We start from the raw sequence: 23,532 nt of genomic DNA, 5'->3' as shown, positions 1-23,532 counted from the left end.
TGTACACGGCTTAGTTCCCAACAATGCCATTACTACATAAATATAAGGAAGCATAACAAAGCAGTTTACCAAATGTCAAAAAGCGATTCATTCTTTTAAGAATTTTTCTTGTTTTTCATAAACTGTTTCCAAACGCTGTATTAAATTACTCTATGCACAAATAAACCTGAGAGCACAATGTGACACTTCCTCAACTGTGCAGTAGCCTGAACTGCTCTAAAACTAACCCAGTGCACTAAGCTCAATTTAAACAACTACATGTTGCTCACAAAGTCAAGGACACTCTACCTCAAGCAGCTTTCTCCTGTGAAAATGAGCTGACCTGAACCACACACACACACACACACACACACACACACACACACACACACACACTCAAAGCGAAAACCACAGGAGCAATTAAGGCCAGCTCACCCAGACTAGGGAGGAGACGAATTAAGAGGCTTTTGGAGCTGCTGTCCCTGAGTCTTAAAATATGTATAAATGCGCTTTAAATATCTCAGCAATTTGCATGTGGTCAAAAACGTCAACGTCACCTCAGAGACATGTGTAGTGTTTCATTAGTTCATTGGCTATCTATTTTAAAACTTTATAGGGTCCAGAGCAGGCAGAGCAAGTGAATCTCTGCAGGGTAGAGGGATGAAGGATGAAATAAATTAAGCCTCCATAGCAGTTTCACAGAGGAAGTGTAGCTTAGACCCGCTTCTCACAGGGCACTGCACTTCACCACACACAGACAACTGAGAGGATGACCACGGACAGCTGAGATGATTGTGTTTTTGTGCGTGTGTGCATCCCAGAATTACAGTGACCGTGGATTCCTTGCATGGAGCGTGTGTTTTAACAGCTTAATGGCACGAGGAGTGTAGTGGAGAACAGCGAAGAACAGCCTGTATGAACTCTGCACACAGACCTGCTCTCTAATTCAGATGAAGCACATGGCCTAGCTTAAACAAATTAAAACACTCACATACACACATGCATACACACGCACAAACACCACCACTCAGCAGCAGTAGTGGCCCTGAGATCAGATGATCTGGTGAGTCACATTTCAGACAACAGATATTACAAGAGAGGCATTAAAACACAGCACTGCGAAGAGAAACATGATACAAACACTAAAATAAGACAGAAGAATAAAAAGCCAACAATAAAACTACAGCAACAAACAGAAAAGCAGGGTCATTATAAATGAATTGATAAATAAAACAGTGTTGTTACGCTGCAGTACTGTCAAGTGCATAAATACAGTGCAGCAACAAAGCCCGGGATGCAGCAAAACAGTGAGCGATGCTGACAGGCTCTCTCCACAATGCCAGCTTCCATATGAGCTGCACTGTAGTGTAAAGAAAGCAAAACAGCTCTGCTTTCATTAGGCATTAGTCCTACTGAGAGACCATCTGTGCTGAGAGGGGGGAAAAAAACAAAATCACCAAGAAAATGGCTAGCCCTAAACCCACTAGAGCCTGTGTATGACTGCACATGCATATGACATGCACATAAATTTATGGCCATTTATTCCAGTCCCAAGTGTGTTGAGCAGTCCCAGTGAACGCGCATGTTTGTATGTGTAACGTGTATGTGTTTAAAGTATATGTCCTCCCAAACATACATGGTTTAATGACTATGTTGAGTTTAAGGTGTAGTGGTGAACACACTGCCTAAGAGACAGCTACACCATATGCTGTGTGCTTGCAGATACGCGCATTCAATATGCTTTTATATCATCTCCAGCTGTGCTGAATGTTGTTCCATTGCCTAATTTGTACACACACAGTTGAATACATGGCATACCTACTGAGCCATGTTGTGTGTGGGGGCATACAGAGCTCAACATAACATGGGACTCTAAAGAGTCGATCAATAACCGTGCTCTTAAAGAGACCACACCATTGCACTGATGAGTGCAGAATGCAGTAAATGCTATCCCAGCAGCAGGGAGCTGAATCGCAACATTAAAAAGAGTCAGCACCTCATATATCCTGTCTGTTGGCCTAAGCTTCCAGCTGTAACTAATGAGGAGGAACAGTGGGGTGAGGGTGCTAAGCCTAAATTACTGACAAGGATTTTACTGTTTGTACCAGACCATCTTCACCACAATACATCCACAGTGCATGGGGAGGAATTTATAACTCAGTAATGTGTCTTAATTACCACTGAAACATAAGCAGCTAGATGATTGACAGCAGTGTTTATCAGTACTGGCTCTGGAAAAGCCCTGATTTGTACATTTTAGTGCTTTCTCTGCTCCCAGCACACTTGATTCAACCCATCAGCAAATTAAGAAGCCTTTCCTGAGTTGAGTATGTTAGAGCAGAGTGAAATACTAAACTTTCCAAAGTATTGCTAATCCACACACTTAAAGATGATTCTTTAGGAAATGGCTGTGTTTAGAACCATGGGTTTTCAAGCTTAAATGGTTCTTTGCATGATGAAATGGTTCTTCAGACTGTGTTGTATATGATTCTATTTTCTAAAAATGGTTCCATATAGCACCAAAAAGGGTTCTGTTATTTTATGATGTCAAGATTGTAACAATAGAAGAACCATTTTAGTGCTATATAGCACCATTTTCAAAAAGGGGTAGGTCAAATGTAACAAAGTGGAAAAAACAGAGTTTCCAAAACTGGAGTTCAAAAACTATTAAGAGAGACAGAGACAAACTGGACTCCTAAAAACTGTGCAACACCTGATAGACCCCCAATCTTTGAGACTTAAGAGAAAATCAAGCCACTCTTGCATCACATCAGAAAACAACCAGAAGTGTCTGTCCAACCTTCCACTGTGAGAAGACAACTCAATGTTATGGGTCTGAAAGGATGTGTGGCTGTAACCAAGCCGTTACTGAGAAAAGAAAGTAAACAAAGAAGAAACACATTTGCAAATCAAACAAAGAAGCTGTTAGTGTTCTAAGAACAATGGCCTGACCGCCCTCGAGTCCAAACCTCAACATCACTGAATGTGTTGGACTACTTGGATCATAAGAAGCAGAAAATACAACTTGAAGTGTGGAAAAATATCCCAGCAGATTTCTTTGACAAACTGAAAAAAGAATACTGAAAGCAGTAATAAAGGCAAAGGGTGGACAGACCAAATATTGAAAAATATGATACTCTATTTAGTTGCTGAGGCTTCTGTGCAATTTTTCTGTTTATTTCCTCTGATGCTGAAAAGTGAATAACTTGCACTTTATGGCCATTTTGAGTGGAAGGGTGGTGATTTTTGCAAAGCACAGTATGCTGAAAGATAATCAAATAAAATGAAGGGTCCTTAAATTTCAGTGCCATTCATAGAAAAAAAAACTATGTGTATGTTACTTTTACATAGACAGACTCAGAATACAGGACAAATAATTTGAAAAAATGTCAGTCACTTGACAGCTGAGGACAGACAGTTTGGTTTGGATGCCAATATGAAGGGAGAAATCTGTGCTACTTCAACATAATGAAGCAAAAACAGTGCAATCATGCAGAGAGCTCTGGAAAGGAAAATGCAGGATAGATGGTGTGTGTGTGTGTGTGTGTGCGCGTGTGTGTGTGTGTGTGTGTGCGCGCATGTGTGTCTTCTGGGAGTGCTGTGAGAAATAGGAGCTGGAGGCAGATGAGATGTGAAAGAAGGCAAGTGAGAGAAACTGGATTAACATGCAGAGGCTATAGCCACACTGAGGGAACACAGAACCGACACCCTGGTGGTCTCTCATCAGGGCTGGAAAAGAAGGCAATGAGTGCACCTCCCCCCATTTCCCTCTTTGTGGTTTGAGGTGGCACAGAAGAGCAGTGATTCAAACGACCAGCCAGCCAATCACAGTTATCCAGCATGTTCATCAATTTCTGCATGCAACTGCTTACTCCCTAGGAACAAGTGCAGTTCAGTGAACGGGGCGGGGCTTGGTTGGGGGCTCATTCTTTCACTCCTTTTCCTCTCTCTCCCTTGTGTTCCTCTTCTTTTCTTACACTCTTTGCACATTCACCGAAGCTAGGGATAACACAAATCCTCACTCATGCACAACTGTAATCGCATCTGTGCAACTGGTATGTCTTATGATGTGCAAAACGTCTCCAAATCTGTTATAATAGCTTGTGTGAAGTCATGTCGCTGACGTGGCCTGCACACAAGCCTTCCAAAAAAAAAGAAAAAATTAATAAATAAAATGCCAAACAAGGTGAGAAAGAACAAACCCGCCTCCTCCTGAGAGCAGGCGCCCACTGCCGCTCAGCATGCTGCAAAATAATAACCCAGGGAGGAGTGCGAGATGACAGCACACTGTTTCAACTCGAAGCTCTGCGCACGCTCTATATGCAGAGCATTAGCATACTACAAAGGTTTAAACAGATATTGACGAGAGTTCTATCTTTAGCTCTCCAGTCACAATGTGCATTTTAGACTTCACTGTCTACTCTTGAGTATTTAGAGATACTAGGTTGAGTTGTACACTCTACATAGTGTACATATATACACACACACACACACACACACACACACACACACACACACCATAAATGCACACCATAAATGTCCAGTGGTACACCACAGCAAGAGATGGTTCAGGAGGAACATCAATTATTGCAGTGGATGATGCTTTCTTTCCGGTTTCTGAACCAGCCCGGCCAGCTTCTCACACCTCTCAATAAAACATTGATTTAGGTAGGAGAGGCTTTTGTTGGAGCTGTTGGCCTGCTTTCCGCCGCCTCCGTCACAGCTCCAGCGCTGAAGGGCTGTGAGACCACGAGGCCGCTCTTTCTCCCCCCCCCAGGTGGGGGTAGGAGCAGGGGGTTTGGAGCGAGGGTAGGTGGGAGGGGGTCCCAGTGGCACAGCAGTGCTCCCAGATCAAAGACAAATTGCTCTTCATGCTAGGATCCTCCTGTGTCCTGGCTAAGTGTAAGTGTGTAAAGGGAAATCATCCTTTGTTCTTCTACAGGCCTACAGCTTGGGAGATGCACTCTGGTCAGCCAAGGACGTATAGAGCAGCAGAGCTGCCTACAGGGTCTAAAGAGCCTGGCACCACTCCAGGGCAGCCAAGTTTAATGCACAACCAAGTGCACCTCTTTTGGTTAGAAAGTGCAGTCAATAGCAAATAGCCTTCCTTCATTACTCCAGCATCACTCTCTCTTTATCCCACCCCCTCCCCCCACCTTCCTCTCCATCTTCTCCCCCAGCGAAAGAGCAGGCTAAATGTTAATTCTCTGATATTATTCGTAGCGCATCTTTTGGTCCAGCAGTTACAAATCCATCATGTCAGCTACAACCAAAAGTAAATACAATCATTTTGTTTGTGGAGGAAATTAAAACAAGTGAGTCTGACCTTTTCCTTGTAACTCTTAGATAGTGGCTTTAAGATGGGGGTGGAGGGAGGGGCAGTGGAGGAATATCACGCTACAAAAGATAGAGGGACTACTTTCTATGCCGCAGAAGTGGCCACTATAAACTGCAGTACTCAGTGTATTCACTGCTGGAGTAAGCAACTGGGAAAAAGGTAGAGAGCTCTACAGAAATCAGTGAGTGATCGACGGTACTGAGGTCTGTCTCTAATGAAGATTCTTTGCACTGGCACATTTTGCTTTAGGTTGCTTTAACCAGCAATTAAGCAAATTAATGGGGCAGGACTGGGTGAGTATGAAAGGCATCTAGAAAAATACTAAGAGCCACAGAAATCATGATATACCTGGTTTGTGTTGGTGTTCGACGGCAGAGGATTGGATACCATCGGTCCAAAGATGTCTAAGTCATCATTTAGAGGAGCTGCACTTCCAGATCCTGCACCACTGCTGGTTGTGCTGACTGCAGGAGCATCTGAAAGAGATAAGAAGCATAATAAGAGTAAATTTTCAGCCAACTATTGTTCTCTCCAGAGACAGAAAAAGAGAGAGAAAAAGAGAGAAAGAGAGAGAGAGAGAGAGAGAGAGAGAGAGACACACACACACTGAGTGAGGAAAAGAGGGAATATTCTGCTGAAGTGGAGAGTTCCAGAGAGGGCACAGTGACAGGTCCAGGTTGACTGACTTAAAGGTTAGTGGGCTCAGGCTGCCTGGTCCATGACTCCCCCATGTGCCCCTATCCTGACTCACACAATCACTGTGAATGTCACAAAGGCCCAGCTTCACATTTCTGCCTCAAGGGCCACGTGTGCACAAGCACTAGTGTGGGCCACAGTACACAGAGCGATACATTTTCCTATTGCACATTTCAAAGTAACAGCTTGAAGCAACTAGAATGATTTGGTTATGCACATTAAACGAATACTTTTTTTTCCAATTTAATCTCTATACACTGCATGAATGATAAATTCAGCCTATTTCCCTGTATTTGGAAAAAAAAAAAAAGAACCAAAAAATTTATTAACTTGAAACCCACTTAGACAATAAGACAATCCATTGTGCATCTGCTGAAGTTTATCAGTCAACCTTTCAGCAAAACACAAACTAGCAGTCAAAAGTTTTTATTACTAATTACTAAATACTAATTTGGTTGAAGGTAAATACATGAAATGATTCTAATTCAGCAAGTCCTATGCAGCTTCACACCATTCAAAAACTAGGAGGAATCTGTAAATAAAAAAAAAAAAACTAAGAAATTTCAGATGTGTCCAGAATGATGAACGCAGTTGTAGATAATTCTGAGAATGCTATATAACCTTGGCATTAAAGTTATAATAAGATTAACCCCAGAAGCCACCACATTTTAAAAGTGGAAATCAAATCTCAAGGCAGATTATTATACAAAAAATTGTAAGTACATAATTATATTAGTTTATTTATCATTTAATAACTTCTTGGTCACAGCATTCTTGAAAAACAACAAAAAATACAATTTTGGTGAACAGTAGAACAGCATAATAGTTAAATCAACTTCATGTAAGTTATTGTTGTGTTTAAAATAACAAAAAACGGTTAAAGTGGCGTGCAGACTTCTAAACAGTTGTGATTTTTTATCCCAAATTTCTGATTTTTTAGTTAAAGTAATCTGTAAATTGTGCTGTAAATCTGTATAACTCATGCTTTCAGATATGAGCCTAGTTCCTCAAAAGGGGAAGAATTTGTTACCAACATTTCGAATATAGTGCTGTGGGAGGAGTTTTTATCGGTCTTTGTCTGGATACCAGAAAAAAGTGTGATTCTTACAGTTTCTTTCAGAGAAACTTACTGAAGTCCTTGCCTGTGGTAACTGAATGCATGATGCAAATGTGGTAGAAATGGAGTAGGTTTTTAAAAAAAAAATAAATAAAATGGAGTATTCCTTTAAAGTAGCTTTGAGGGTGTAGGCACGGTTGTTACATGATTGAAATATCATGTAACAGTAATGGTGACCGATGACCAAACCAGCAGCTTGGACTTTCACTTTGCAGATAAAGGAAGGAAAAAAGCTTGCACTGCTTTCTGTGCCTGCCTGTCCTACTGCCTACTGACTGCATCCAAATAGCAGGGAATCTAATCACACATAACAAACGCCTGTGGCAGTGGGGGAGAAATGTGCCTGCTAGCCATGGATGCTAGTGGGATGCTCAAACACACTTTCTCTTTCCATTAAACTCTGACGTGCCATCTAAGCTCTTTGTGTTCTTCACAGAGCAGCCTCTGTAAAGACGCATCTTTGTCTTTGTTTTACTTTTTACCCCCTTAAAGCTGATAAAATTCATGAAAATACAAGGTTTTTTTTTCTTATGAGAGCACCCAAATAGGCTTGGGGAGGTGTGGGAATAAGCGTGTATTGAAATAGAACAGAGAGAGCGACAGGGCGGGAAGGTGGTGGGTGATGTAAACGTTTTCTCTGTGTTTATAGTGGGACAAGCTGCTTCACGCTGCTGAGGGAGAGAGCTGAGCGTGTGAGGAAATGCACAAAAGCAAGATACATGATTCTATTTGAACACAATCATCACACCTCTCATCATGAGCTCCCTCAGCACACCATAAATTCTCACACACAAACACACACATTGTGCCCCCTGTGCCATGGGCACACAGTCTAAACAATCCATCTTTTCTTTCCCCATTCCCCTTACTTCTCCCTCCTGACCATCCATCAGCTAGCACAACCGAGAGAGAGGGAGAGAGAGAAAGAGAAGGAGAGAGGGAGAAGTGGTGGTGGTGGTGGTGGAGGAGGGAGATAACAAAAGGGGAAAAAAAAAGAAAAAAAAAGACACTCTAGTCCAATATAGCCTTAGGGTTCTAAACGGTTTTCATTTTCAAGAAAATAATAGAGAATCTGTTGGGTTTGGTCATCTCAATGGCCTATACAGCCCTGCCGATCAATGCTGGGATGATTCGATCAGCTGAGCTCTCTCTGTGTCATCTAAGCAGACAGAAAGCAGCCACTGTATCCAGCAAGACAGAGCTCACCAAAAGCTACCAAAAGAGGTGCAGATCCTAACTCCTTAATCGGCTTCACCCTCAGTGTCACATTCTGGTTGTACTGCTACTACAGCATGACTATCTATTGGCTGGCAATAGATCAGTAGCTGGCAACAGATCAGATATCAGGCAATAGTGACTTTGCCTTGATATCATTAAAAACCCTGCCGATAAAGTACTAATAATTAGTTGTTGTAAAAGAAGGAACAAACCCTTAAAGCAATACAGGCTGAACTGGTAAATCTGAACATAAACCACAATCATAGTTAAAATGTGAAATATATCTGAATAAAGCAAATATAAAATATATTTAAATGAAGAAAATGAAAAATATATCTAAAGGAATAAAATAAGAGCTAAGAGAAGCAAAAAAAAGGCTAAAAATTCTGTTGAGCTGCACGCTAGAATATGAATATAATATCAAAAACCATGAGCACAATGAGATTTATTGAATATTTCACATACCGTACTGAATAAAATACAGTTAAACAGACCTAATAACGGTCTTTTTAACAAGAAATGCAGTGTTCGTTAATTACTAATTATATCCATGATGTGCTCAGGAAACCTTATTGTGACAATTTATCACAATAATGCTAAATATATCTGAGCATCATACAGCCCCCTTTTACAATAATACATTTTAGGCAAAAGCCTCTGATGAGCAGACCTGTCTGAGCATGTGCTTCAACAGAAATGATAAAACTAAACTAAAATAACAAACAAAACAAAACAAAAAAAACAAACCAAAAAAAAACACAATCTGACCTTTATGTACAAAGATCTTCACATGGTCACAAACACATTTGAATAGTGACTGGCATAGGCTCCAGCACGCCCCGCGACACAAGAGGATAAGCGGCTTAGATAATGTGTGTGTGTTGACCTAGAAATAGTGGAGGATCTTAAATATTTACTCATATTTTTCCCCCACACATGCATACACAGACACACCTCCACAAATATTGGCACCCCTGGTAAACATGAGCAAAACAGCCGGCAAAAACATTTTTTATAGCCTACGTCATCCAAAGTTTCTTTGCATAACATGACATTTATGAAACGTTTGAACACCCCAGCCAAACTGTTGGCACCCCTAGAAATTATTTTGAATGAAATCTAAAAGCAGTATCTTCCTATTTATATTTTATGTTTTGAAGTTAACCTCAGTCACTAGGAACACTTAAATGGTCAAGCATGACCATATGAGTGTTCCTGTTTCACTGGGGTATAAATATGAGGTGACACTCAGGCCAAATTCTGTTAGTAATCCATCATTATGAAAAAGACCAGATAATACAGCACTGATGTGTGACGAAAGGATATTGAGCTGCACAAATCAGGAAATGCCTACAAAAAATAGCTAAACAGTTGAAAATGCCCATTTCCACTCTCAGTGCAATAATTAACAACTTTAAAGCAACTAAAGAATCTGCCGGGAAGGGGGTGTATGTCTATAGTGATCCCACGCACAGTGAGGAGAGTGGTTTGAATGGCCAAAGAATCCCCAAGGATCACAGCAGGGGAATTTCAAACATTAGTTAGGTCTTGGGTTCAGAAAGTTTCCCAATCTACGATCAGACATCACCTATATAACCACAAGTTGTTTGGGAGGGTTGCCAGAAGAAAGCCTCTGCTGTCAAGGACCAACAAACTCAAGCTCTTACAGTTTGCCAGACATTACTGGAACTTTCAGTGGGACCGTGTTCTCTGGTCAGATAAGACCAAAACAGTGCTTTTAGAAACAAACACCAAACACCAGGAGGGGGCTTGGCATAGACACAAATATAGCCATGCAAAAAAGTGAAGTATGGTGGTGGATATGTAATGTTGTGGGGCTGTTTTTCCTCCAAAGGCCCTGGATAACTTGTTCGGATATATAATGTCATGGACTTCATCATGTTCCAGCAGATATTAACTCAAAACCTGATCATTTCAGTCTGGAAACTTAAACTAGGCTGGTTGGATCATTCAAGTAGGACAATGACCCAAAGCATACCTCAACATCAACACAAAAATGGCTCACTGACCATAAAATCAAGATTTTCCCCTAGCCATACCTGTCCCCTGACCTAAAACCTGTGGAATGTCCACAAGAGAAAACCTCAGAATCTCAATGATCTGGAGAGATTCTATAAGGAGGAATGGTCTCAGATCTCTTGCCGTGTGTTCTCTAGTCTCATTAAGCATTATAGAAGACTCAGCTGTTATCTTTGCAAAGGGAGGCTGCACAAAGTGTTAAATGAAGGGATGCCAAAAGAAAGTATTTATTTCATGATGAGATTTATTTTTCTTTTAATTCATTTAAAATAAGTATTTAAAATAAATGTTTGATTTTTGTAAATATTTTGAATGAAGGATCGAAAGGATAAGCAAGATAACTTTTTACAGCTCTGGGATGGTTTTTAGCGGTGTTACTAGGGCTAGGTTTCTTTTCATTTTTTGAACAGACAGTAGCACAAGCTACAGTTTGTCCCACTAGTGTTGTATAGTCCCCCCAAGGTAACTGGTACAGCCTGTAGTGTGTCATTTGCATTCGACAGGGAAAGTCACTAACGTTAAATAGTTTGTGCAGTGATAGTTCATTTGTGATTTTGAAGTAAGAAGCAGAGAAAAAAGAAAAATTTATAAGGCTTTGTGCTGAATCTCTTCACAAGCACATAAATACTGCAGGCTGTGGATAGGGATAAATCTTGTTTCATTTGTTTAATTTCAGCTTGTGTTTTTTTTTTTTAAATCCTCTCTCTTTTTATTTACCTCGATAGCTGCCTTCCCTAACTCACGCTTACTGTTCAAACACCTAAAACTCAGCCCCACAGCTGATTGGGGGATCAGGAGTTTTGACGCTGCTGCAGTTATCAACCCTCAATAGACAGGACCATTAGGTGCTAGCTGCAGATAAAGGCTCCTCCGCAGACTGCTGCTGTTAACTTGCAAATGGCGTACAGCTTAAGGTTTCTGGGTGGATATTTGGTTCTGCATTACATTCATCAATCTTCGCACATACTACGTATTCTCCATATGACTGCATACAGCAAACCGTACCGTCTGTGACGTTTTTTATCTATATCTGTTGTTATGCTATGTATGTACTTATCTATACTTGTCATGTATGCACTTATGCCATCCATAGTGAAGCTGCAGCCCTCTTTTTATTATGTATGTTTCTTCGTGTTGTGTTAATGACAATAAATTGATTTGAACTGAATTGAATACACCTACCGTCAGACCCCAATATATCACTGATGTCCCCAACATATAATTTTTGTCATTTTTAATTTTTTGCCAGAATTTGAAAAAGGAAGTTGCCCTTTACGTTGTGTCAAAATTTCATGATAAATGGAGCAACAGAAATTGTCCACAATTACTTGGAAAAATATTTCTTCATTTACTTCCGTTAAAAGTTTTCTAAGAATGTTCTTCTTTGTTCTGTAAAGTTACTTTCCTGTTTAAATAAAGATTAAATAAAAAAAAATATATATGTACACTAAGAACCGTTAGTCTTCTCTGAGAACTGACAACCATATCAGAGGCATTAAAGTACTGAAAAACAAACAATTGGCATCTCACTGAATTTTATTTATGTCAACTAATAAACCAGTTATCAGAATAAAATGGCTCCTGCATTACTTAAAATCAGTATTGGTAATAAAATGTTCATATTTTCATATGAGTCAGGCCCTAACTCCTACTGCCATAACCAAATCAGCAAAAGCAGTGATGTCACTTAGAGCTTCAGAGATTCACATAATCCACTCAGATGTGTAGCTGGATGAGATATCTCATGTCTTACCCAGACCCAGCAGGTCGATGGCAGGCTCTGCACTTTTCTTAGGACTGGCTCTTGAGTCTATCTGAATGTCCTCCCTCTTCTGGGATGGAGAGAGAGAGGGAAAGAGAGAGAGAGGGGAGAAAAAGAGAAAAGAGATGACAGTTAAAAAGACTCATCAATCCATGGGGGCTAGCATCACTAAATTTAACCATCTCTTCTGAGAACCAGACAACAGACATTTTGTCCACAAAAGCTATTTTAGGGTTGTCTAGTTACAGCTTGGTATTGCAGTGTGCAGTAAATTACACAATTGTGGTTAATTTATTGAGTCTCTCGCTCAATAGGCAACAATTTCAAAAGAGTCCTGGCTGGAGACATACTGTGCCAGTACGCAACCACTCTTAGTGACATCGTCTTCTGTCTGGTCTCATAAATGCTTATAGCTAAGACACTCTACTGCTCAAAGGCACTTTTTACACCTCTCCGGTTTGTGACTGGCCATAGGGGCCACTAGTGATCTGTGATTGGCTGTAAGAGCTGTTTCTGGCTGAGAAGCCAAACTGTAATCCAGGCTGAACTGCTGATCGATACGTGCTGTGGCAGAGGATGGATCAAAGCCTGAGAAAGGCCTTTAAAAGCTATTCCACAAACACACACACACACACACACACAATCAAGAGCAGACCAGCAGTTTCCAGTTGTACTTTTTCTGCATGGAAGAAAAAAGGAAAATAACAACAGAGAATAAACATGTTTCCACCAGCTTGCGCTGTCACGTCTGATTCAAAGCTCCAGTACTTGGCATTTGCCTTATTAGCACAATAAAAGAGAATAATAAATATGATTTTGTATGGCTGTGTCAGTCAACTTCATCATCCACCCACTGCTCTTAACGGGGTGGGGTAAGAGAGGCAGAGTGATGGAACGACAGGACAAATGGAAGAGAGTCCTCTAAAGAGTAGCATGTGGTACCAAGGTGCCAAAGCTTTTAACCAAGTGCATTATGGGTAAAGTTTTACATGTAAAGATATATTTTACTCGTAAAGATATGTTATTCCTAAAACTAAACAACACAACAAAACAACTTAAACACAGGCCTACTTCCTTTAAAGGGGAATTCTGCCAATTTTTACAAAAAACATATGCATGATTAAATGGTTAAGATGTAAACAAACTTATTCAGTGAGAGTTCAGAGTGGTTTGATGTGAACTGCTTGCATGAATATGCTGCCTGATGCAGGAGGCAATTTTTTACAATAGTTTTGCAAACTACGGCCTAAAACTTTATATATTAAATACACTCATGAAGGAGAGGTACATGCGGGGTATTGTAAGGCAAAAAAAATCCCAAGAAATCTCAGATTTACCAGTATATTGCATTATCAACATTACATATAAAAACGCACTAGAGGCATGGATAGCAACTAAAATGCCTGTATTTGCATTTGCAACCCATCACAACATCATGGTTCCTTTCACCACCACTGTATTTAGAATAGGTACATTTTTCTACAAGGAACTATTTTACATCAATGACTATGTTTACATCTCAACCATCAAACTATGCAGAAAATCTGAAAAAAAAGTGGATTTCCCCTTTACAATTTTATGAGACATTTTCTCTGAATTCATAGGTTCTTTATTTAACACTGAACAACATTTTGGAGCCGCATTACATAAAGAATGCAACTGTAAGGGTTCAGTTAGCTTCAGTCAGACTCTTAAAAAGTCATTTTAAATGCAATTCGTACATTTTTAAGTTGTTGTTCAGGCTACTAAATAAAGCTGCATTGTATTTGTCATTTAGAGTGATTTATCTTTTCCATCATTCCCTCTTGTAACTCCACATGATGCTAAATTAACTTCAAAGCATATCACTATTAGCCTGCCTCTGCTGCCACTTCATTAAAGAAATAAAAACACTTGTTATAGGGTCTACATTTCCCTCGGTAGAGCCAGCTGTACCTGTAGACTTTCATTAATTATGCTAAGCAATTCTGAAACTAAGCTCAAATTGCACACAGACAGAATTCATCTGACTCTGGATAAGTAGAAAAAGGGATTAATTGCCAAAATGTTGAACTACCCCTTTAATCTCACTGTGGCACAGAAAAGCTTCTGCAGACTAGCATGTCTGCTTTTGTGCATTAAGCCTATTGTAAGCAGAGCCTTTGACTCATGTGACCTTTTCATAAGGAGGCGCAGAGCAATGTAAAGATTGGAATGTGAGGTACAAGTGCCCTTCATAACCAGAGGAAAACCCTCATTCACTGCCATGATTGAAATCTGTAATATCAAAATGGTTAGCTTTGCTTGAATTATGTATGACTTCAGGAGCTCGGGTTCTTTTCTACTTTGTGGCGACATGATAGACTCTCAGACACACAGCTAAAACCCACTAATACCCTTAGACAGAGCATTCACCTGGAACATAATTGTGTGGTTTAGATAAGGGAGAAGAGTTGGGCCTGGATAGAGAAACATGAACGCATCTGCCAAAACAGACAGACACACACAAACACCACAGACATCATAAATTACTAGTGCTGCACTTTCATCTCTGTTCATCAAATGTTTCAATCTAACATCCCCACATTCCTCTATGCCTCTCTATCTCTCTCATTCCCCCTCTCCAGCTCTCTCCACACCACTTTCTGAAACTGTCGAGTGAATGGGTGTGAAATTGCTTGAACTCTATGCTGTGTCTCATGGGCCTTTCATATCAAGGTCATCCCTAATTCATGAATACTTCCCTTTGATGGAAGAGTAATTCCATTTGGGTCACATTCACTCAGACCCGCCATGGCCTCGCTATGCAAACAGGATCAGAGAGAGAGATGCTCACTTTCGCTCAGACACCATACTGAGGGCCACTTGTATCGCTTCACACCCGAATGAGGCCAACCTCAAAACACTTGCTAGGGCACTCAACACATATTTCGTTTCCTCTTATCTGGCTAACAAAGCCATCTCAGTCAGCTCAATTTGTGTGTGACTAAGAGTTGATACAGTAGTAGTCTCATCTGTAACAGGCATATTTTTTTTTATCCTAACAGATCAAGTGTTAACCAAGCATGGAATTGGCAGTATGGGACAGAAAAATACAAACGATGATGTACATTTGCACACACACACCATGCCAAACGGAGACTGAACACCATAAATATTAAGAGCCTCACAAATGCAGAGCACAACGTACAAAGAAACAATACAAACACTAAACGCTATAGCACCACAGCATACGAAATGCCTACATAACAAATTTTCATCTGTAGAAAGGGAAAAAAGAAGAATAGTCGTGCTAAGACGACGGCAAATGACTAGCGATTACAAAATATTAAAGAAAGAAAAAGAGGCACCAGAGTGTGTAATAGGTCGGTTTGTAGAATATGGACCCAGATTGCAAACAAGGATTGTGCTTTTACTCAAGAATTACTCTTCTGTCACTAAGTGTTTATTTCCACAACCAAGTGAATTTAAACTGAACAAACAGGAAAATGTGAGTTTGGCCTATAAGCGGTATGTCCCAGCATCTCTTTTGGTGTACTTAGGTATGAGTATTTATCAAAATCTTACTCACTTATAAGTGAAAGTTTAGAGCTATAAAAAAAATCTGCTTTCTACATACAGACCCAGTTAGAGGTAATATGCCTTATATAGGGAAAAGGAGCAGGCTACTGACTAAAGATAAATCATTCACACAGCCTCTGTTGGCTAATGAACCGGGAACAGAAATTATCTTAATGCTTGCCAGGTCAGCTGCTGCTAGGATGTTTTAATAAGAATAAGATTAGGCATATAACAGACAGGACAAAGCAGAAGCAAAAACAGCCATGAAGTACTGCTTATGCCAACAAAAGACTGAAGAGAGTAATGAGTTAACAATGTTAGCACAAAAAAAATGAAGATGGCAAGTCTTGTGGTAGTGCTAGATGGCACAGTGCCAACTGGGTCCTGAGATTATACCTTGTAACTCATCAGCCAGGAGAGAAGATAGGATCAAAGCATTAATGTCAGTTTGTGCTCGCAGTTATAAAAGCACATCTCAGGTACTAAGAATTGTTACGGCATTATTACAAACAAAAATATGATCAATTAAATACTTTGCTACTATTTCCCAGGCTACACATAACATAGCCAACATTTAATTAATCTCTGGCAACTATTTTCTCTACACACAGAAAAAATGTAGAATGTTGACATGGAGTTGTGGTCATGGAGGGGGAGAGCGCAGTGTGCAGTTATCAGTGAACACACTTATCATTAATTACACTTCATCAGGCAGCTTATCTGTGATCTAAACCAGGGCCAGGCCAAGAAGTCTGAAGCCCCTCGTCATCCTAGGCACTTACATCACTGCTTCTTTCAGCCTGGTGCTATTTTAATGAACTCTTAATTCCAGCTATTGCTGCAGTTGCTCAGCCTCCACACAGCCAGGCTTCACGCACAGCCGGTGTATATGCAGGGCTCAGTGCACTAGCACAGTCAGTACCCTCACCAGTTAGCACAGGCAGAACCAGAACAGATTGATGGGAAAAAGACAAAGTCAAAGTCTGAGGATCATTAAAGGCTAAATCTAACCAAACTCAATGAATGCTGAATGGTTCTATAATAAAGCACTACTATTCTAAGGAAATAGGTTGTCACTTATGGAAAGAGTACCATAAGTGACAACCTTCATTTGTATTCTCACAATGCTCTACAACTCCAGCACTCAAAAAATCTCTTGAACCCATTTAAATCCATGTTTCTGAAAACATTACTGCAAAAGTTGTTTTTTCCATATGGAAAAAAAAACATTTTAGAGTTTATTACTGAGTGGCTTAGAATTAGATAAATGCAGGATCATACCAGAGACAGTTCTCTGACATGCTGTATGTTCTCACAAATAAAGTGAAATATAATTCAAACTCAATTACAAACTATGGCCATTTTATTGGTAGTAGGGTGTACAGCTTTAAACTGTGTGTGCTCTCAGTTTGGTAACTGGTGTGGGGAAGATTCTAGGGCAAAACTGTCACAAATGTGACAAAGCGCATCAGTCCACAAAAACACACACTACCGCTCTAACTTGCACACAATTTTTAGCCCTAGCCAGAGCGCAAAAAAGGGGGGGTTTTGTAACACAAACTTTTAAGATTCAAAATCCTTAGCTGCCAGACTCCATCGTTTTTCACAGCGACCATACTTAATTCTTTTGACAGTCACAGAAAAGCATGAGAGAGAGAGAGAGAGGGAGAGGGATTCAGCAGAAGGAAGTCAACTGAGGTCTTGAACGCTCTGGTACATAAACACATCTGATCTGCTCAGTCCTACAGCTGGAGAAGCTCAATCTAAGAGGTCGTACTTGCCCTCATCACAACCGAGTGAGATCACAGGTGTGCGTTCTTGTAATAAACATCTCTATATAACTCTTTGTCATTTCAAGAGAAGCTTTGGGAATTCCAGTGCTGGCCAGGTATCTGAGAACTATGCAGCTTCTGGACAAATGGCAAAAAATGTAGTTAGATGGGTATTGACTATGACTGTGGACTACTCAATGACACCAAGTAAAAACAATTAATTATTAACAGGGAGAAATAGAAAGTGGCCAGCCTCCATATGAACCAGCTCTGGTACAGCTTTTTTTTTTGGGATAAGAAAAAACAAAAACAAAACAAACACCCCCCACCCCCCCCCCAAAAAAAAACAAAAAAAAACATTGTTCTTAACCAACCGATTGGTGTTGTCAGAACAATCATACAATGGCTATTTTTAAACAGCTACAACTGAACTATGTTCAAAACCTTTTCATCAGTATACAGTTCAATATTCATTTATGACAAGCATTTTGAAAGACTTTCATCATAAAGCAAAGCGCAGCACCAAATATGTCCACTTTACCAAACTGTATCCAGCTAGCCTCCTCTATCCATTTCAGAACCATTTTCTCAGCTAACCTCTATCTAGCCATCTGCCTCACAGTCCTCCTCTTGCACTGCTTCATCATCGGTGTCAACTGCAGAGTCCCAAGCTGCACAATCCGATTACAACAGAGCGGAATCTAAATAGATTCAGCATGTCTGCACGGAACTAATCAGACGTAGACAGCTTTAACTCCCATCTCTTGTCTAGCACCATCCTGTAATGTCTGTTCATTGATTTTGGGTCACGCCTGTGCAGTTATGTGATTTGCTATAAAAGTACTTGTATTTGAAAAGTCCCCTCTTCCACTGCGGTGCTACTGACTGCAGGCAATATAATGGCCTGGAAATCGGGGCTATTTTATGGAAATCTCTTTGCTAATATCCTATCTTGTTCCAACTCATTTCACATCTCTCCAAATTACTCACGATTGTCTAATTCAATTTCCTTTGTCACTTCTGTCCCCTTCCACCTCTGCTTGACAAACTGTTTGCAGGCTAGTCTCTCTCTGTATGTGTGAGAGCCTGATATGGACGTGGTACATGGTAGACGGACAAAGACAAGGCTAATGATGGTGCTCTGCATGCAGTCCACAAGGTCCACAAGGCTCAGAACTAGCAGAAGAAAGGCTTATTTATACACTTTTGAAGTTATGGTGAAACTGCAGCCATGACTCAATCTCACAAAGACACACACGTTCTTTCTCCATTCATCTGCTTCTCTAACACACATGCACAAAGACACCAGCATGCAGGTGGGAGTCGTGCCTTCTCCATGCCAGAGCTCTAACCATGCAGTCATTTTCATGCTTCCCCCGGCTCCTTTCTAAATTGTTTTCGCTAAAGGTCAAACGCAATGTTCAGCTACCGATGGCCTGCCACTCTGAATGAGTTGGGGGAACATGACTGAGGCAAGACAAAACCAAAACCTTTCACCAGAGAATGGTGGAGCACAGTGTGTCAAGCCTTCCGGGGGAAAAAAAAATATAAGTCTATTAACATTGAAAAAATTTGTCTCTGCAATAAATTACATTTCATCACGAAATTAATCTATAGCCCTTTCATGCAGCCTGAAAGAGAAAAGACATTACATTTCTAGATGTTATCAGAATAAACTGAGGCCTGGTGCGAGTCCAACAGTCTATAATACCTATAAGGTGCAGAAAACTCTCAAAAGTCATTCTCCTATCAGGGCAAGAGGCAGATGGAGAGCAGATTTCATCATCTCGAGAGCGAGTCCTCCAAAATGGCCATCCAACGAAACAAACTGCTGTGCTAAATCAATGCATGCACACGGCAAAGATCAATGCAAAACAAATTTGGAAACTGTGACAGTGTTTAAAAAGATTGCTTTCTTTGAAGAATGGGATAATGGTAGACTGGAAAAGGAGAGTGAGAGAGCAGGCAAAAAGAGAGTGCGAGAAAGAGAGAGAGCGTGAGAGAGCGAGAGAGAGAGAACGAGAATAAGAGAAAATGAGGGAGAGTGAGAAAAAGTAAGAGAGAAAGTGAGAGAGAGAGACAGTACATGGCAGAGGGATGGTGATGAGGGGGAGGCTGCCCAGTCTTTGAAGTGGCTTGTTGGTTTTTGTGGTTTTGGGTTTTGTGTCTGCTTGCACGCACTCCGTTTGCCTCCCCAGCAGGTCGCCACCATCGGGGCTGCATCAGCTCATTTGCTTTTCCCACATCAAAGCAAGATACCATTTGTTCACAATGCACTGTTAATAGCAGCAAAAGTAAGTCTTGTTTTGTTCTTATTAAAAGCACAACAGCAGCCACTTTGCATAAAGTAATTAGATTTATTGCTGCTAATGCCATGCTTTTTTGCGAGGGACCTGTCCAGCCTACCAGAAGAAGGGCCTCTTTAGACATTGCCACATCACCAAAAATCAAAGCCACTTTGGTGCGTGTGCATTTTTAATAACAGGCAAGGAACTGCGTGACCTCGCAGGCAGGTTTTTTGATGTTATCTAGCTGCTCCCCGTCTTTCTGGGACGTGCCCATTATGGTACAAAAGCTAACCCCATGACTCCTCAGTTCCTGCTTGCCAACCACTGATAAACTTTTAATTAAGACTTTTCATAGACCCTTATCTTCATCATAAAGGACTTCAGTAAAGCAGAGGAATTTCAGCTCTCGCTTATTTATCTGAAGACTAAGAACCAATGTTGATCTCATTATGATTCTTAAGCAGAGTCATTGCAATCAAAATGCACAGCCATCACTCCCTGCTGCACCTAACGATGGACATGAGCAGTCCGATGGATTTGGTACTGGGGCTTCAAACAGGCTAGGACAAAATGTTCTTTGCAACAAGAGCACCTCAGGCTTGCGTCATACAACTTAAGAGGAAACTCAGTATGTATGTGGACAATTAGAAGAGGATGACTTTAAAGCTTGAAAGGGCAAATGCAGTAATGATACAAATGGTCCACACAAACATCTAGTCCCTTAAAAGCTCCTTTAAGCAGAGAGGGTGTGCACACACGCACACAGAAACACACATATGTGGAGGGCTGTGTGTTCTCCTGAGGCTGCTTGGGAAACAGGCACAACTAAATCTCTGCTCCCTTGCTGCTCTAAATCCAGCCAATATTGATCAGGCTCTCCACGGCAACATTATTGATCGACTGTTTGCAGGGGTGTGTGTGTGTGTGTGTGTGTGTGTGACATGTGTGTGATGGTAAGCTAAGCTAAGCCCCAACTGTGTGGGGGAGAGGCTGGGGCGTGGGAGGCAGCTAACAGGGCGTCTACGAGTGTTGGTCAGAGGACAGTGTTCATTTGGGTTACAACACACTCTCACACCCACCCAAACACTGATCGACAGGCATGGCAGGCATCAGGGAGAGGATGGAGACAGGTACATTTATTCACTGGTGAAAGGTTTTGATTGCACTTCATAAGAGCCAACAAGGATGGATCAGTCATACTACAACAAACACAGCTGCTAGTGGGTGCAGATATCTTGATGCAGGTGACCACTACAAAATGCATCATATAATTCGTTCTGCAGTAAACTTTGTTTTTTTTTTTGTTTATCCGTTTCTTTTGTTGTTTATTGTTCATATTCATATTCAAACAATATCATAGTCTAAGTGAAATAGCACAATAGCAAAAAAACAAGCAATATAAGAAAAAAAGAGACCTAATATACTAGGGATATACTAGTCAAAACCAAGTTTAAGTTTGGATTTAACTTGCCAATCCAATCTTGCATTCCTAATACAGATGCACTGAAATTTTGGCCACTGAAACATTACCACTGAAAATGGTCAAAAGTGGCACTCTCTGCCAAGATAGAAAAAAGTGGTTAAAAAATTCTGGCCGAAAAAAAGTCAATAAGCACACAATGAAGTGTCAACATCCATCTATCAAAATCTATCTTTTATCAATTGTAATAAATGCAATGGCAATGAAACTGATTAAAAACGCAGTTTGTTTTCATTTGAGCTGCGCTGTAGTGTGAGCAGCAGCACATAAATAGTGGAGAAAAAAAAAGCTGGCCTTGTGAAACTATTTCAGAATTTCTATTAGGGATATTTGATAAGAGATTTATAAATATCACTGTTCGTGCTGAGTATCAAGAGAAGGTATGACACTCACCACTATAGGTTTAATATCACGTGAAAACACAACATCTTGCTCGATACACAGAACACAGAAGTCTGCATGGGAAAAAAAAAACAGAAGCAGAAAGAAGTCCCTGCACCACACAGACACCATCTGTAGCCAAAGTTTTGGAAGCGATGTAGGGGAAAATCAAACATTACTGCCAAAGTGCAAATCTAAAAATAAAGTAATTCACTGCCCTGAATGACCATCCATTCTCTGTGGTCGAGGACGTATAAGCACTGTAGTCCACACGCTATATTTATTTTAGTCAGCTAATCTTAGGTAAACTGTTTTTATTAATCCTCACCTCAGTTTTGTGATATAGAAAGCAGATTTGATCAGTAATAAAAGTGTATCTGTGTTTCTTTATTATCTTCTATTTTTTATGTTTAGTACATTAATTAAAAAGCAAAAACAAAACAGCAAATTCAAAATATTAATGTCTTTAACCTCCATTTCAGCCAGGAATCTAGGAATATTCATTTTAGTGCACTACGAATCCCTAACAGAGATGGCTCGATACCACTCTTTCCTTTACTGACAGCAAAGCTGATACTGATACCTTGAGTATCAGCCGATACCAATACAATATTTCCTCTTTAAAAGCTACTAAGCTTTAAAATGAGCTATTTTTAACAGAAGCACTTCACTACCCCACAGGAAGAAGTACACAGCTAACAACATTCACACAATGTGAGCTAGCTTTGTTTCAGAATTAAATCTGATAAATTTTTTGTTCCATCAATATACAATTCAGCATTGTCTACTGATATCAACCCAGTACCGATACCTATGTACAATCTCTAATACCTAATATTCTCCGTTCAAGCTAAATAGAGAGAAGATCTAGAGGTGGTCCGGGAGGGCTATACCACTCAAGAGAAAGAAACCCAATTATAAAGCTAAATCTAGAACAAAAGCCATAAAGGTACTTATGTAAAATTATACCCATTTCTCCTGCACTTCCTCACTCTGTATGTGTATAGGTGTATGTGTAAAGGCTCTGTGATTCCGTCTCTTAGATTTATTCTACAGAAGTATGCAGGCTGCATGCAGGTACTGATCCGCATATTTACTGGCTAGCTGTTGCCTAACAGGAATTTCATGTTGTCTGATATCATATGCTCCTCTTGACTTTACACTGACGATTCAGCCTCAGGGAAACAACCCCTTCAACACACATGCACATACAAACAAGATGAGGCGAGCTGCATGACACACACACTCTCATTCTGTCATCCCATGGGAGTCATTGTTCTCTGTGATGCTCCAACACATTCTAACACTCCCACACTCAACCAAACACATTCTGAAAAGTAGGACCTCTCTATAAACCACTCTATAAAGTTATCTAGTGATAGTCTGGCAATTCAGACTTACACTATTTTTCCCTTACCTTAAATGTAGTCAGACATGTTTGGTGTTTGAAGTTCGCTTCTTACTTTTGCAGTGGCGCTACGAGGCCACTGTAGCCAAAATGTAATGGAAGATTATAAGCATAACTGAATAATATGAATTGTGATGCTGCATAGACACAATTTTTTTAACACACCATTTTATTTTAATGCTGTTAACTAAGGTGGTTAATATGACCACATATTATTGATATTGTAATGAATTACATCAGAATACACATTTCTGAGCATGTTGTGGACATCGTCTGTGCTTAAAAGAACACTGACCAACTGCATGTTTCATTACAAAGTGAGCATAACTAGTTATGTTTAAGTGGTTTTAGTGCAGTGCAGGGTGTGAAACATTGAATAAAAATCATATTTATTGTTTTTGAAGGTATTTTTTTCCACTACTAGGCCTTATTACTGTTTTAACTCATCAAACCTCAGAAAAGCTAAATATCATGATGTATATCTCAAATACTTCAAATACTGTGATATATTAT

At 40.2% G+C, this 23,532-nt stretch overlaps 1 protein-coding gene across 2 annotated transcripts in view; it reads right to left on the bottom strand.

The window, feature by feature from the left end:
• The window catches only part of smap1 (small ArfGAP 1), a 103,609-nt gene that overhangs the window by 12,945 nt on the left and 67,132 nt on the right, over window positions 1-23,532 (bottom strand). For both annotated transcript variants that reach the window (XM_036574274.1, XM_036574275.1), the window contains 2 exons: window positions 12,142-12,220; window positions 5,666-5,793 (listed from right to left, as the gene is read on the bottom strand). In XM_036574274.1, coding sequence (XP_036430167.1) covers window positions 5,666-5,793; window positions 12,142-12,220 — 207 coding nt within the window. The remainder of the gene's footprint in view (window positions 1-5,665; window positions 5,794-12,141; window positions 12,221-23,532) is intronic.

The sequence above is a fragment of the Colossoma macropomum genome, unplaced genomic scaffold, assembly GCF_904425465.1.
Source record: "Colossoma macropomum unplaced genomic scaffold, Colossoma_macropomum, whole genome shotgun sequence".
NCBI classification, from domain to species: Eukaryota; Metazoa; Chordata; class Actinopteri; order Characiformes; family Serrasalmidae; genus Colossoma; species Colossoma macropomum.
Note: the sequence above shows the minus strand (reverse complement) of the source record. Positions and strands in the feature narration are given on the sequence as shown.